General features: G+C 36.1%; 3 protein-coding genes across 3 annotated transcripts; 1 reads left to right on the forward strand and 2 right to left on the reverse strand.

Moving 5' to 3' along the window:
- Positions 1–2,083: 2,083 nt before the first annotated feature.
- Positions 2,084–7,151, forward strand: LOC111782328 (ubiquinol-cytochrome-c reductase complex assembly factor 1). The gene is made up of 7 exons (XM_023663188.1): positions 2,084–2,308; positions 2,646–2,859; positions 3,500–3,666; positions 4,435–4,559; positions 5,181–5,244; positions 5,400–5,448; positions 6,866–7,151. Exons 1-7 carry the CDS (start codon positions 2,135–2,137, stop codon positions 6,946–6,948), a joined length of 876 nt encoding a protein of 291 aa, XP_023518956.1. The 5' UTR covers positions 2,084–2,134; the 3' UTR covers positions 6,949–7,151.
- Positions 7,152–8,185: 1,034 nt separating this feature from the next.
- On the reverse strand, positions 8,186–9,673 carry LOC111781662 (nodulation-signaling pathway 2 protein-like). The gene has a single exon (XM_023662347.1). The coding sequence runs from the start codon at positions 9,671–9,673 to the stop codon at positions 8,186–8,188; it is 1,488 nt and encodes a 495-aa protein (XP_023518115.1).
- A 2,735-nt stretch (positions 9,674–12,408) lies between these two features.
- LOC111780978 (autophagy-related protein 13b-like) lies at positions 12,409–16,143 on the reverse strand. Its single transcript, XM_023661361.1, has 3 exons — positions 14,332–16,143; positions 14,084–14,253; positions 12,409–12,896 (listed from the first exon to the last, which is right to left on the reverse strand). Exons 1-3 carry the CDS (start codon positions 15,658–15,660, stop codon positions 12,533–12,535), a joined length of 1,863 nt encoding a protein of 620 aa, XP_023517129.1. The 5' UTR covers positions 15,661–16,143; the 3' UTR covers positions 12,409–12,532.
- Between the last annotated feature and the right edge of the window lie 1,021 nt (positions 16,144–17,164).

Genomic DNA, 17,164 nt, shown 5'->3' on the forward strand with positions numbered 1-17,164 from the left:
GTCTTTCTTTCGTTTTAATCGTAATTCATTTAGTTGAAATATTAGGAATGTGATTAAAATAACGAGCCTTCTTGTCAAGGTAATCTTTGTACATGTTATCTATCGGTGCAAGAACGTAGTAAGTTGACAAAGGTCTCTCAATATTAATACGAACCAAGTTTATAAGCTTGCAAGAAAGAAACTTCTCGATACCCTTTTTTGAATGTGAACATGAAAAGTTGATCAAATTAAAGTCAATTGATTGTTTTTCGTTTCTTACATTATCACAAAGTTCCTTTTGTGTTGTTCAATGTATTATTCTTTTCTAATGTGATTCGTGTAAAATTTCCTATTACATGTGATTTGAAGATATATATATATATATGTTGCAACCGTACTAAAAAGATAGTACGTTGTGACCCTCACGTGCAAATCTATCCGATTACATGAGGGTTGAAACAAACAAGTGTCATGATGCGATGGAAGAGGATAATGATTAACTAACACATCAAGAAGTGTGTGCATGAAAGTCAAGTTGCAAAAAGGTGAAAGTCAAGTTGGAGTTTTGGCGTGGGTTTTGACATTTGACTCGAGAGTCAAGTCAATACATGTGAAAGATGAAAACTCGCTAAATTTGGCTTAGGGTAGAGACAAGTTAGCTAGAGCCACAATAATTGACATGTACATATAGTCAACGTGTATAATCGAACAAGCTTAGTTTCTATATAGGTTGTGTTTGGTGGGCGAAAAACTAGAATGAGACTTGAGTTCTCCTTATAAGGCTTATCATAATCGTATTAAGATCATAACGCTGCACGGTTTAAAAAAAAAAAAAATACTACGGTGACATAGTGTATGCGAAGGCGAAGATTATGATACACCTGCAATACGAGGTTGAAGGGACATTGATTACACGTGGTAAGGAATGGGGAGGGAAGCATGATTAACCACACGAAACTATAAGAGATATGAAAGGCAATGATGAAATGGTAAAGTGAGCTAAAGTTTAGGGCAGGAGGTTCCTGAAGAAGGGACACCAATTCATTTAATTAAATCAGGAAAGGAAAGGCATCCCACTTCAATTTGTTTGAGAAAGCATGCCATTAGGTTTTGATGGATAAGTGTTGTTCAATTTTCATGTTTTTTTGGCCCAACCAGCGCTCCAAGGGGTGTGATATAGCACCAGATCTCAGCATCATTATACTCATCCTTCTTGCAGCAGCAGCAGGGTCTCACACAAATTGATATGCACCATGTTCTTCTTAATATGTATTTCAGCCAAACCACTTCTAACAATGGTTTAGACCGATCGTCTTTGTCGATGTCTTCTATTTTAGTATCATCGTTCTTTTGCTACTTATTGTTCGAAACTCCTTAATTTAAGGCTTTAAAGTAGCAGTCGAGACAAGAGCTGCACGTTTCCTTCTGCATGAATGTGCACCAACTATCAACAAGATGCTAAGTCTTCTCTAATTGACCTAAAGTGTAACCGCTTAAACCCACCTCTAGTAGTTATTGTTTGTTAAGCCCACGGTCACTTATCGTCATCAATCTTACGATTTTAAATCTATTAGGGAGATGTTTCCATAACTTTACAAGAAATGTTTCATTTCCCTCTGCAAACAACGTGGAATCTCACAATCCACCCATCTTAGAGGCCCAGCGTCCTCTCTAGCACACAACTCGGTGTTTGGCTTTGATACCATTTGTAACGGTCCAAGCCATCCATTAATCGATATTATCCACTTAGCCCGTTACGTATCGCCGCCAACCTCATAGTTTTAAAACGATCTATTAGAGGGATTTTCACAACATTGTAAGAAATGTTTCATTCCTCTCTCCAACCAAAGTGGGATCTCAAGGTAATGACTCAAAAGTTATGATTTGCTGGATGTTCATAATTTCATAATCAAATAACATTTTAATTTTTAAACTCTTAGGATTATGTTAATAGATTTTAAAGTTTTTTAAATTAAATAAAAATTTAAACTTTCTACATTATTATTATTATTATTAATATTATTTTCAACTCACATTAACTTAACCTTAAATATATGTTGAATGTAAAAAAGAGAAAATAAATAAATAAAATTATGATATTAAGCCCAATTTCCCGAACCCAAACCCCCGAAGAGCTGTAGCTGTAGCAGTAGCAATGTTGGCGAAGTGGAGCAGAATCCCCCGCCATCTCCGGAGGATTGGAGCGGAAAGCCACTTGAAAATTAGTGCCGATCTCCATGTTTTCCATCATCGAAGCTACGCCAAAGTTGCAGCCGCCGTTGCACCCAATATCGGTCAATTGGGAAAGGGTTTATCCAGCGGCCATGTGGTGTGTATTTCTTTCACTAATTTCAAGTTCCGCAAGAGAGTTCTGGTGCTTGTTTTTTTCCTCGATTCAAATTGTGTGTCACTATTAATTTATGCATTAGATGACGATTTAATCATTATTCTCGCAATTTAAGCTAGTTTTGTGGCAATTTATGTATTAGATGAAATCAATGTTCTTTTTCCTTCATGGTTTCTCTAAATTCAGTTTTGGTTAACCAAGCTTTTGATTCAATTATTTCATTCTGAATTGGAGTTTCGCAAGGATTCATGTGCTTAGCTTGAATTGTTTGTTCGTTGGTTATCCTGCAACTGCAACTGAAATATTTGATTATAAACAGGTGCATTTGGATAAATTGTTCTTGTCCAAGCCTTGTTCTCTAGCTTTGGCCAAGGAATCACCATTGAGAATGGATGAACCACAGTATGAGGGAATTAAGCGTCTTTTTCTCAGGATGATGTTGTTTTATAGTAAACAAAGCCAGCATATTCGAGCGGCAAATGTCATATACCGGCGAATTGTTTCTCAAGTTGATAAACCTGCCATATATGATGGTAATCCTTTCTGCCATCTATGATTTAGTTGGGAATTTGCAAACATTATGGTAAATAATCAGTACATGAAATTTTCATCTCTTGTTGTTTTTTAAAAAAATAGTACAAGACCTCAAGATTCGAGAGGAATACACCATTAATTATACAGTGACAAGAAGCTAACTGTTAATGTCATGCAATCCATTGGATCATGACCACACTAAATGAGTAGCGGTTGAAGACACTTCATGAAGGAGAAGCTGGACAATGGACTAATTTGTCGACTCTTCGTGTCTACTTGAAATCAATAAACTGATACGTGATACCCTCACCAAAGGACTAAGTGTCTTCGAGGACAATTTTTAGCAAGCTAGGAACGGGAAACATTGATTCACTAGCTTGAGCCAAGTCTTAAATAGGTGGAGTATTCAAATATTCTGCATATAATGGCTGGATGTTGACCCACAGTAATCAGAAAGGCTTCGTCCAACTAGTTCAAGTACTAGAGCTTTATAAGATCTAGGAGCTAGAATTAATTGCTGTATTATTTTATTGTGTGCCTAAATTAAAATTATTAGCAAATTTGTGACTATTTTTCTGTTCACAGCTGGCAACAATAGCTTGAAATTTGTGTGGTATTCTTGTTCTTCTCAATGTGCAGTGTTCAATTTGGAGAAAACGTTTAAAACAACATTCTCTCTGCTTGTTCTTCACATGTGGCTTTGCCTGCGACGCTTGAAAGAAGAAGGAAAGGAAGGTGTTGAACGTGGGCAATACGTGTATGAAATTTACAATCATGATGTGGAGCTAAGAGTGTCTAAAGCTGGGGTTTGTAACCAACGCATACATGTTAATCCATGATTTTCTAACATTTAGATTCATTAAATTTTCAATGCTTCTATTGCATATATTATGTCTCTATGTGTATGGCATGCACCCTTTGTACTTCGTTAACCTAAGTTTTTCTAAGATGTTCATATTCAAAGCTTAAAAAAATCATCACCTTAAAAGATTAAGATAGTAACTGTTGAATAAATTGTACTCATGTATTGAAGGCAAGAATTATTGTATAATGAGGAATAAGGTATTGCTTATCCCACAATTTCAGTGTCTCCACATTTTCCTGTTTGATACCCAAGTAGCTGTACAATGAGTTAGTTTTTGTTCCAATAAACAAGATAGTTTTATAAACACCTTCAAAATAACTCTATAAGAGATCCTCAGCTGTGGATATTGTTGGAAAGGATGGAGAGGATAGTGGAGTAATGAAGAGGATTCTAATGAGGACTTGGAGCTTAGCTCATAGGGTGGAATCTAGGGAGTTCCTTGACATAGCTAAGTTCTATTTTTTTCTTGTATTTCCAATATTATTATTATTTTAATCTCTTCCATATTATTTGTTGTATTTTAGATCATCCTTCTTTGGCAATGAAAACTGAGATGTTTAGTTTTCATATTGAGATCTGTAGGGACGAAACGTTGTGAATATCATAAATTTGTAGTGCAAAACTGTTTGTGAGTGATACCACATATACATGCTACCATGAAATAGGCTTTACATATGAGGAGGTATTTTACTTTATTTTTCACTGGCAGGTCAATTTGCTTTTGATTCGTTGGATGAAAGATTTAGAGAAAATCTTTTATGGAAATATTGTTGCTTATGATTCTGCCATGCTTCCAGAAGCTGGACAAGATGAGCTGCGGAATGTAATATGGAAGTAAGGCTTTCTTTACATTTTCATAGTTGTAACCTTTGAAGTTTTATGCAATATCACCTTTTTAATCCGAGTGACAACAAAACAACACACTGCAATGTGAATCTACTGGACGAGCATACGACCAATTGAGACACCCCTATAGCCTCTTTGGTACCTACTTCCATGATGGATCTTTCCTAGCCTTTTAGTTATTCTTTCTAACATTTTCGACCATGTCTATGAAGGAATAAAACATTGAAAGAATTAGGGAACAAGTAATATTTCTTTTGACCGTGAATTATCGATTGCTTTTTGAATCCTGTGAGTCTTAGTCAAACACAACTACTTTCTTGTCAACAACCACCCAAATAAAAATGCCTAGATACGGCCGATTTGCTACAAGGGAGGTTTCCCTATTTCAAAGGATTCAAAGGAAGGCATTTCATTCTCTATCAAGAATTCATGGTAGAACCCTTCTCGAAATGGAATGGACATTCACAAAACTCAATCCAAATGCCCCCTAAACTGAAAATAAGTATCATGATTTTGCATCTTTTTTAAATAAATTATTTTGACTTATTTTTCTGTTGACAATTATCCTTTGTACCCTTCTTTCCAGAATTTGATTGTCGTATTTTACAGGAATATATATTCTGAAGATGGATCATCAATGCCAAATGATGCTGCTGCATTACGAGCAGTGCAGGTAAGTTTTTGCCATGATTAATTCTGCATGATGTGACCTTGATTCTAAGGGAACATCCCATATCCAAAGTTTATATTTGGAGTCAAAGCCATCATCTCTTAGACATATTCTTTAGATGATTCAATGACTTGTTTTTTTCTTTTATGTAAATGCAGGCAATGGCTAGGTATACGCGTCGTGAAGTTACTTGCTTGTCCATGACAGGTAGATTGAAATTTTATTCTTTATACACACATTCTTGTCCATGACGGGTAGATTGAAATTTTATTCTTTATACACACATTCTCATATATATTCTGTAGCTGCTCAATGGTTTGTTAGGAATCATGACCCTCCATAATGGTATGATATTATCTACTTTGAGTATAGACTCTTATAACTTTGCTTTTGATTTTCCAAAAGGCCTCATATCAATGAAGATGTATTCTCCGTAAATCCATGATCATCTCTTTTAGCTAATATGGGACTCCCCACTGATGAATAATACTTTGCTTTCCACGGAAAGGTGACATATTTAATAGATAACCTCCTTTGTAGCTTTAGCTTTGGAGAATCTGTTTGCCCCATCGTTCAAAATTTATGGATGAATGAATATTGAAAGCACTGATGTTAATACCCAGTACTTTCACTCTGGCCCAATTTCCATTGTATTTTGCTCATGGATCGTGTCTTCCATGTTCATTGTTAAAGAGAGAAGAATGATGGTAAATTTGTTCAACCTCGTATCAATAGGGCAATAGGTCTACATCTTTGTTCGTAGACCTAGGGTCGTGTCTAGATCATCAGGATGAAACCAAGCATCAAAGGAGAAAATTTCCCAGATTCCTCAAAAGATGTTTATTATGAACAAAAAGTAAGTCAATAACGGAATCTTTGTAACGGCCCAAGTCCACCGCTAGTAGATATTGTCCTCTTTGGGTCTTCCCTTTCGAGCTTCCCCTCAAAGTTTTTAAAACGTGTCTGCTAAGGAGAGGTTTATACACCCTTATAAAGAATGCTTCGTTCTCGTCCCAACCGATGTGAGATCTCACAATCTACCCCCTTTAGGGCCCAGCGTCCTTGCTAGCACTCGTTCCCTTCTCTAATCGATGTGGGACCCTCCAATCTACCCCTTTCGGAGCCCAGCGTCCTTGCTGGCACACCGCCTCATATGTCCAACCCCTTCGGGCTTAGCCTCCTCACTGGCACATCACCCGGTAGCTGGTTCTGATACCATTTGTAACTGCTCAAGCCCACCGCTAGCGGATATTATCTTGTTTGGACTTTCCCTTTCCCTTTCGGGCTTCCCTTCAAGGCTTTTAAAATGCATCAGCTAGGGAGAGGTTTCCACACTCTTCGTTCTCATCCCCGACCCCGACGTGGAATCTCACAAATTAACCCTCTATTTATAGTGGATAACTAATGGGTTAACCTACAACCTTCTACTAACTAGGTAAACGGTTAACTAATTACTAACTAAAACAATTAGCCATTCAAATCAAAATAGTTACTAATTATGCTACATCACATCATCTGTCTTAACTCTGGAAATCCCAGTATTTTGAAGTCATGAATCTGTAAATTCTTAACCTGCAAGTTTCATTCAATTTCTGACTGACAAATTCTGCATTTGAACTGACAGACAAAGAAGCAATTTTTTCTGGGAACTTCGTGTTCACTTCAATGGAATCTGAGAAGCCAAGCTCGAAGGGTGGAGGAAGATGATAATGCTGAATACTATTGGTTGTGTCCTATCTTCCAAATTCAAAGAATGAAGAAGACATTCTATCAGTAATTCACCTAATAATTAGCAATATAACTTTTAGAGAAGGTTTTACTCTTACCCTTTATTCATTTGCTTGATTAAATTTAATTGCTTTCGGATCTTTATATGATTAAATGTTGTACAAGTTACAAATTTATATATATATATAAAAAAAAAAACAAATGATTTTTGTCATGTCTATTCGTTTAAATGGCATCAATTCTCTGCCGTTGGATGTCTCTTTCAAGGAAAAAATCAAAAGGGATGAAGTAGTAATACCATCAACTTGAGTATCTGCAAAAACAAAAAAATTTGCAGGCCCGTGAAGATTAAGTTGCCATCACCGAAGAAGAGCAAACCGAGTTTGAAAGTCGTGAATATATTGGAAAAACGCATAATTAGATCCTCGTGATACCTTGTTTTGAATATAACTTAGCTGATTAAATCGTTCTATACAAAGTAGATAAGAGAGTTCTTCTTTCAACTAACTCAAGTCAACCGAAGATTAGCAACTCGGATGAATCATAGGTATAAAAGATTTTAAGGTGAAAAAACACCAAAACATCGACATCAGTAAGCGAAGAATCCTAAAAACATATGCCCAACAAAAGACAAAGTTGTTGTCATTGTGTTTGTTCCTCATATTTTGCTCCAAGAAACAGTTTATTACATCAGGTGTTTTGTCTTGAAGTTGTAATTAAATAAGGTTATTATAATGGGTCCATGCCCAAGAAAAAAAGTTCCATTTTGTTTGTTCATTATCGAAAATTCTCCTGTTTTAGACGGCAACTGAAGTGATTGAAGAACAATGTTTATTGGAGTACTGAATTTTTTATTCATAAATTATTATGTTTACGATGATCGTTGTAACGGCTCAAGCACACTGCTACAGATATTGTATTCTTTGGACTTTCTTTTTCGAACTTCTACACAAAGATTGTAAAACGGTATGTCAGGAAGAGGTTTCCATACCCTTATAATGAGTGTTCCGTTTTCCTCCTCAATCGGTGTGAGATCTCACAATCATACTCGTTCTAATTAATCATTACTTTCACTATTCTCTCTAAAATCCTGAGTAATTCAATTTGATCTCGGACCTAACTAGTTAAGATATATATAAAGGCTAGACAAATGTGTTCGTATATTATATACACAGAATAACAATATTGAAAAAAAGAATGAAATGATTGTATTTGTTCATATTTTTGCTGTTGGAACCCAAATTGTAGCTGAACACAAAGGCCTTGACTTCCAGCACAAACTTAGGCTGCCATTCTCATGCTGAACCCAGAAATCTCCTCTGAACAGAGTAATCAAATACTTAGCTTGAGAACAATTGAAAGAACTGAAAGGGATTTTCTTGTAGCCTTTCAAGTAATCAAACGCCTTTTCCCTCAAGTTCATCGCATTTTTATCACAAGGGAATTGGCTGACTGACTCCAAAATTCTTGTCCCCAAGAACTCATCCATCACCTGTTTGAACCCATTTTCATAAACCCCAGAAAAGCATCTTAACAGTGAATCTGAAAGAGATGAAAAATGGTGGAAAGCCTCGAAGAAAAACTCCACAAACGACATGGGTTGAGCCTTAGAGACCTTAAAAAGCTCTTCTTCAACAAGAACTACACATTTAGGGGATAGTTTTGCTACCCCATTTAAGAAAGTTTCAAGCTTTGATGAGTTTCTATGGCTTAAACTGTGCAAAATTCCACTGCAATTGGCTATCACCGTCTGACCCAACACTTGAATTTGCTCAAAGTTTTCATCTTTTTCAATACCCATATGATCAAATTTGAAAGGGAGATTGATTGATTTGGCAAATTCACTAAGCCTTCTCCCTGTTTCTTCAATCCTTCTCTGTTCATTTTCATTGCCCTGTTCAATGGCTGTTAGTCTCAACAAGCAAACTTGTTTCTTAGCAGCAAGATCCGCCATTAATGGCGGCCATTGAATCCCTTCCATGATATCAAAATCTATAACATGAATCATTTTTTCTCCTTCTGATGCTTCAAGAATCGCTTGATTAGCAGTGAAATGAGCAAACTTTATGTAAGGGGAAAGCTGCTGCAGCATCAAAAACGCTGACAAGGAGTTCTTATTCATTGTTTGATCTTGTTCTGCCATTTCATGAGCTGCAATATCATAACCAACAGTCTTGTAATGCAGCCCTTGAGTGAAAAACCAAGCCAATTGATTGAATGATGATGAACCCATATCACATAACAGCAAATTCGTGAGCTTTTGAATCAAATTTGAAACAAGGGGATGGTTTTGTGCATCAACAGCATCAGCTGCTGCTAATAACAGATCTGTTAAGCTCTCTTCTTCCATTAACTCTGCTTGAATTCCCTTAAACATAGTTTTGGAGTTTCCTTCTTCTTCTTCTTCATCTTCTTGAACTGATCTTGAATCCCCCATTTCTGGAATGTTTTGATGATCCATGGTGGTAGCGAGGAATTCTTCAAAGTTGTAATTGATTGGATCAAATTGATCCAATTCTTGTTGAAGCAGATTTTGATCAGCATATTCCAAAAAGTATCCATCTTGGAGGGAATTTTGAGAGGAGTTTTCTGAGAGAGAAGAACAAGAATTTGTGAGGCTGCATTCACCAAATTCATGGCTTTGTTGGGAAAAGTAAGAGTAATTTGTGAGGAAATCAATGGGTTCAAGTTCCATTGTGTTCATAAAGCTGTTAGCTTTATGAATGAATATTGAAGGGCTATAGTTTCTACTATTCTGTGTGTGTGTATATATATATATACATACACATATATGAGTATCATTTTGTGGAGGTGGAAGCCCCATTGTGACCACATAAGCACCCAATTGTAAGAGAGATGATAAGAAATTGATGTAATCATGAACCCAATTGTATGATTATTGATTTAATATTTTGAAGATTCCAACCCTTTTATTTTATTGTGATTTGAATATTGTTTAGGGTGGAATCTACCGGGTATCATTCTAAACTAGGGGAGAATCTTCCCACTATTGTGTCAAAACTTTTAATTCTACTTTATTTTGTGTGATAGGAAAAACCACGAGCAATCAATTGTGTCAACGAGATCGAAATCGAGTTGTTGCGCTTAATATACATCATTTACAAGTAGGACTAGTAGACGTCATTTGAGAGGGCTCGTCTTGTGGCAAAAGGTTTCACACAAACATATGGTATCAAGTATCTCAAGAAGTTTGTTCCTGCGGCCAAATTCAAAATGAAAAATTCATACGAGTCATTTCCTCGTATCTTGGGTCATTGTCTGTTTGTAAAGACTTGTAATCTATGACGTGAGTTGGGTCATCCAAGTATTTGCGAGCATGGATATTTGGAATACGGTATGAACCACGAAGTGGAATGGTGGTAGGACTAATTTGTATGTCACAAATCCAATTTGATCTATAATGTCGAAGGGCCTAATGAAGTATGGGTTCAACTTCCCCCTTCCTCCGACCCTTAAGATACCTCTCGTCGAGAACACCTTTAAGAATATCTCATTGCCTACTTCAAACTCTAGATTTTTACATATTACGTCTACGTAACTTTTTTTTTTTTTTTTGTTTACCTCAGACCGTACGCATCTACATCCTAACCTTTTGTATGACCTCATTAGTGACTTGGACAAACTACAAAAATGTTCCTAATTTAAAATGGTCCACATTCTTTGACATTAAGTAACCAAGAAAACATTTTTGTTCATCCAAGACTCATACTTTGAAAGCTCTGTGTAACGCTCACTATGTAGAGCATCAAGTTCACTTAAGGGTTTATTCCGTTACTCCCTTAGATAAGTCATGGGCATTAGCGAGTCAAAAGATCTCACAATCACTCATAAATACCACGTTGAAACTTACAGTAAATCTTTGAAACATTGTCTTTATCGACTCCTATATTTAAAAAAACTTTCGTTTCTTGAGGTGTACTTTTGTCCTTTACTACTTTAATCAGTTTCTTACATTCAATAAACAACCACATAGCCAGATCAGAACACATATCAGAACTTGTGTTCAAATATTATTAGCATATTCCGTAATAATTAGAGACAAATTGAGTTGTTTAATTCATATATGATAAAAGAAATTTGGCATAGTGAAGACTTCAAAAGAAACAAAAAAAAAAAAGGGGAATTAAGTTTGTGTTTGATTGGAAACAACATAGAAATGGACAAATGAGTTATGTTTGTGTTAAATTAATAATGGGGTTTTTGGGAGAACAAATCTTGGGATCTTTAGGATATTCCTTTGCTTTGCTTTGTTTTCCCTTTTGGTTTTGGTAACTAATCCTCTCATCAATTGCACCATTTTGTGTTCAATCCAACATCAATTTTAATAACATTATCAACTTCATCCTTCCCTCCTATTACTATAATATGAACGACGACGACATCGGTACACATCTAAATCACAAAAGTTTCAAGTTGTAATCTATCTACAAATAAGTTCAATTTCTTTTTGTATTTTTTACCAAATTTTATGTTCGAGAAGAAACCAAACAGGGTCTAGCTAATTGACCTATTATATGTTTAGATATTTGTTTCCGGATAAATATACTAATCAGATTCTTTATTCAAAAAATAAAAAGCAAAACACCGAGTATCCTTAAAAGTATCCTTAAAAAGCAGATGGTAAAGGTGACCTCCAATCTAAACAAGAGGTTACTGCAGATCCCTCAAGAAGAAAACTACAATTTGGGTTAGATTCGTGTCAAATCATTCACTAAAAGAGTGTGAAAGCTTCTCACTAGGAGATGTTTTTCAAACCTTCGAGGAAAAGTTTAAAAAAAGAAAGCTCAAAGAGGACAATGTCTACTAGGGTCATATATTGTACCCTAAGAATAAACCGAAATAATTGAAAGTAAATTAATTATATTATATATATATATATATATATAGTTTATTAGAGAAAGAGAGAATATATGTGGAATGTTCCAAAGGAACCAAGTTGGTAGGTAAGAAATCCCAAGTATACCACCAACCAGACACAACTTGAAGCCTACAATGTCACATCCTTCATTTTTAATTATTATTTTTCTTAATTTTTTAATTTTTTAATTTTTAAATTACTATTTCAAAATTCGATATTTAATAATAATAATAATAATAAGTGAGAATGAAAGGAATATATTTGTCTTATTGTATGTATGGGTTATGCTTAAAATAATCATATTCATAAATTAATTAAGGTTTTCCAAAGTGTTTTGATGTAATAATTAAGGGAATAATAATAATAATAATTGGTAGTTTATTTAATAATAATAATGTTTTTATTAGTTTAAATCATGACTTTTTTAGATCACGTCACCACAAATATTTTCATTTTCAATCATTTATTTAATTACTTTATTAACAACCAAACTAAACCTTTTTTCTAAGCTTACGTTTGCTTTTAAAATATTTTTTAAAAAAATAAATAAATAATTGAGATTATTTGAACACTAATCAAAGAGTTGAATTTATATTATTTACAGAGTCTATTTGTGATATGGTCATTAATTACTGTACATGTAATGAATGTATGATTTAAATATGCACATAACATGATATGAGATCATTGCCTGAGAAGCAAATTCTTCATCTCTCTGTAGCTCTCTAGTTCTTCCAATGCATCACCTGTAGTTTTAGAGGCTGTGATGCTAGAGGAAGCGGCGTACCGACCCTTTGAAGGCGCTATCGTCTCACATATCTGGGTTCCCTGCTGCTGGATGTTTCTGCTGCTTGAGGAACCAGGTGTCGGGGGTCGTGAGAGATTCGGGCTTGAATTAGTGAAGTCTTGGCGAAGTGGTGGAGCCTTTTGAAGCATACGTACTAGGGCGCCAACAGCTGCGTCTTGTGATTTTCGGATTGGGAAAAATCCACTGGGTTCGAGCATGTCGCAGAGATTGCTGCTGCCTTTAGGGTCGAATGACTCGGGTCTGGAAGAGATTTAAAGTACAGATTCAATAAGGCAGTCAATAGATATAGAATACACATTTGATTGGATGTTATGTTCTCTAATGGCAAGAAGGATATAAAAGAATAATAATAAGAAGGATATACACATTTAAGTTAACAATCATATTGGAGGTGGGTGTGTTCAAGTACGGACCATAGAGCCAACGATTGTTTAAAACACCTCGAAGTCATTACACAACCGATGTGAGATCTCACAATCCACCCCTATTCAGAGTCTAGTACTTGTTCCCTTGTCTCCAATCGATGTGAGACCCCATCCCAACTCACCCCCCTTCGAGGCCAACGTCCTTGTTGGGACACCGCCTCGTATCAAGTGGGATCTTACAATATCAACAATCTTCCCTCCCACACCAAGATTAACATTTGACTTGCCATTCTAACCCCAAAATGCTCTCTAGTACAATGGGAGTCAGTTTCAGTAGTCCTAGAATCAAACCTCCCTTGTTGAAATCTTTGGGATCCTACCTAAGTCTTGTTCAATATAGTAATACCGTCCTCACTCACATACCGTCCGGTGTCTGGCTCCAATACCATTTATAATAACAGCCCAAGCCCACCTCTAGCAGATATTATCCGCTTTGGCCTGTTATGTATCGCCGATAGCCTCACGATTTTAAAATGCAGGTTAAGGAGAGATTTTTACACTCCTATAAAGGGTGCTTCGTTCTCCTCTCACATTACTAATCTAGATACGTAGCACTTAATTTGGTACATGTCGTCAGCCATTTTATCTTTCACCTAGACAAATATAAGACCATACACCTACGTGGTGGAACGTGAAATACCAATGATCTAACGGGTTTCCAACTCAAAACTAGGTGACTATTGCTTTCAACAATACAATACTGTAAAACGACATCGAACCCAAAAGCTTAAGTTGTTGGGTTACGGTAAACTAACAAAAAAATAAATGAGACCTCCTACTCTAATACTACGTTAAATCACCAGTAAGCTCAAACGTTTAAGGTTTAAACGATTAGGTTATGGTAAATTTAATCTTATATCGATGAAGAGAACTTAAAGCAGCCTTGTAAAATTCATCCCTCCATGGCATTATAGGCTTTCTAAATTTATTACTACAGTGGAAATATAATGCACATAAGTACTAAAAGAGTTCAAAGTAGAAGGCAGTGATCTCCAACATTACCTGCTACCTCCATCTGTCATCTCATTATCATCATCAAAGGGGCAAGGAAACTCTGGATCATCTAAATCATCTGGAAAAGATGTACTGGGACTTCTAGAAATCGGTGAGTTATTTGATGATACCCTCCAGCCCGAAATTCTTCGGCTTTCATCTCTTCCGAAAGATGATGACTAAAGACGATAAAAACCAATCAGGACATTGAACACAGCAAATTCGGGGAGGGAATAATGATAAGCAGAAATATATACCTTTCCAAATGCAGAGCCTGCCTGCAATGGACCAACATCTCTATTGATTCTAGGAATACCTGGTCCAAACGCTTTGAGGGGAGGCGATGGCGGCAAATTCGGTCTGCTTAACAATGCAGGGGAGTGGGGAAGCTTTGCTGTAGGTGCACTTTGAGGAGCGCTTTCAGATTGCAATCGACCGTTTGGTAATCGCTTTACAGGAATGCCAATGGGTGGTGAGGGCGAAAAGACGAGGGAAGGATAATATTCATCATAATTCATATTATCTTTATGTCCCATAACCATTTGTGAAGGCAAGCTTGAAGGAGGCAAACGACAAAAGGCTGGATTTGAAATTGTAGCATGAGACTCTGAATTCGTTGGTGAAGGAGAAAACGAGATTGGGGGGGAGGGTCTACATTGGTCATAACTCCAACTATGTCGTCTTGAGAATGGCAACGACGATGAAGATCCATGAGATGTTGCTATTGTTACAGGAAGTGTTGGAAACCTTTTCAATGGATCGGCTAACGGGCTCCCAACATATTCAGGAATTACTTGAGGAGACATTGGAGTTGATGGTTCAGAGGTTATTTCAGAGAGCGACGAGCGGTATAACACCGAGAGACAGAGTCTACCACAAGAAGTATCCACAGGAGTGAACACAAAATGCTGCATTTCAGCCTCTTCTCTCCGAGAGAACGGCTCGACAAAGGACGACACACGATGAGCAAGAGTAAAGGGATGAATTTGACTAGATGAACTAATATCCTGAAAAACCTTATGTGCAGGTAAAAGCCTCAAAAGGGCATATAAAGATCTCAAGAGTAAAATGGTTTTCTTATAGGTATGAGCAGTACTATTACTCGACCTTCTGCTACCTGAATTACTATCCCGATTCTTCCTACTTTCATAATGCACCATCCATCTCTCGACAACCTTTTCACTCATGGACTGACATCCAAACTCCTTCATGGACAAGTTCCTAACAAGATCTTTCCTAGGAGAAACATCAACCGAGTCCAAACCAAATTGTCTCTGGACCAGGACAACATCTATGACCATGGGTTCGTGATAGCTCTGACGCCAGAGATCAATATTCTCTAACGTAGCAGAGCATTCACGAAGGGCCAGATTAAACCATTTATCCCTCGGCCTCATACTAGAGGAGGAGGAGGAAGAGGAAGATGGGGAAGACAAAACTTGTTCGCCACTAAAATTACGCGATGAAATACTACAAGGGGACCTGGATTCAAGTATAATTTGTAAGGTTTTAGGGAAGAATTCAGTTAAAATTTGCTCTACTTTGGCAGTTTCGGAATGAGTATTGTGAGAAGAATTGGAATTCATATCGATGAACAAAGGAACAAAAAGCAAAACGGGTAAAATTGAGAGAAACCCTTTACCGGAAAATCGAATTGGAGCGCTAGGAACCCCACTTGACTGCGATTCACTGCAAGAGACGAAGGATCGTTGATGTGGGGAAGATCAAATCAGTGGAGAAGGAAACCCCATTTGAAAATAAATGAAAAAGACGGGGAAATTGGAGGGGAAGAGAAGAAGAAAATGAATCAAGGGTAGCGTATGCGTTACGATGTGATTCTGGAGCTAAGTTGGAGGCTGTAGATCCACTTTTGAGTTTTGAGCTATAGATTATGAACCAAGCTTCGTCCATTCAATGCCCTCGTTTTCCTTAACAAACACATTTATGTTTCAAATCTTCATCCTCTAATCACATCTTCACCAAAAAAAAGAAAGAAAAAAGGTCAGGTGTGGTTGGGAGAAGTCGTAGTCAGAGTCGAGGACGGAAAATGTATTTTTTTCATCTCGAGTTCCACTTAGATAACACAGGGAAATCTCTCTCTACTCCCTCCCTCATTCCTCGCCCATTAGAAGCAGGTGTCCACACGGTTTCGCCCTTGCAAATTAAATAGATATCTCTAGCATAAATACCTAAGTTACAAGCTCGAGAATTATGATAACGTAATGATAGAATCCTATATTAGATTATACGTTTCATTTTCATTACCCAAAAGGGATGCAAATAGATAACATTTGCTTTAGTTTCATCTATCTGTTTTNTTTTTTTTTTTTTTTTTTGTTATTATTTCTTTTTTGACAAAGCTTTTTAACAACTTTTCCTAACCTTATAATAAGACACGTTTCTTCTTGTAACTATGATTCCCTTCAATCGACACACGCGCCCTTATTTACTTAAACTATATATTAATTTAAACTCAAATAAATTTAATTAGGTTAAGTATCATAAACACTATCCTTTTTATAAAAGAAAATAAATTAAGTTATAAAGGAAGCATTAAAATAACAAAGATGGAGTCTTTATGGATTTGATTTGAGCTGTTCATCTAAAGGATAGTTTGCAATTTGGAACCCACTTGGAATCAAATCTTTATTTGGGAATTTGGTGTCTTATCATCCATCTTTTCATAAATCTTTATAATTTTTCGGCAATTTAACAAAAATTTCAAACAACTCAAACTGAATAGAAGTATGCATAAATCCGGTTACAGATTTTTTTTTATTTTTATCAAGTTAAAATTTCGGGTTGGTCGTGTTGGTGATCCAAATGACTCGAATAGTGTTCCTAACCCAAACTAACCCAACACTCTATTTTCGAGTTGGGTTTAGAGTTGTTTATAATAATAATAATAATAAAACTTAATTATTCACTTTACATATTATATTAATAACTAAAATCTTTATAAAACTCAAATATAAAAGTTGATAAGTCACATCAACCGTCTGTTACACGTGTCAAAAACATCTATTACACAGGTTAAATATTCTTATATTCATAATAATATTAAAAGTTTCTAAAAATTCAGCCAACAGT

The sequence above is a fragment of the Cucurbita pepo genome, chromosome LG19, assembly GCF_002806865.2.
Source record: "Cucurbita pepo subsp. pepo cultivar mu-cu-16 chromosome LG19, ASM280686v2, whole genome shotgun sequence".
Lineage (NCBI taxonomy): Eukaryota > Viridiplantae > Streptophyta > Magnoliopsida > Cucurbitales > Cucurbitaceae > Cucurbita > Cucurbita pepo.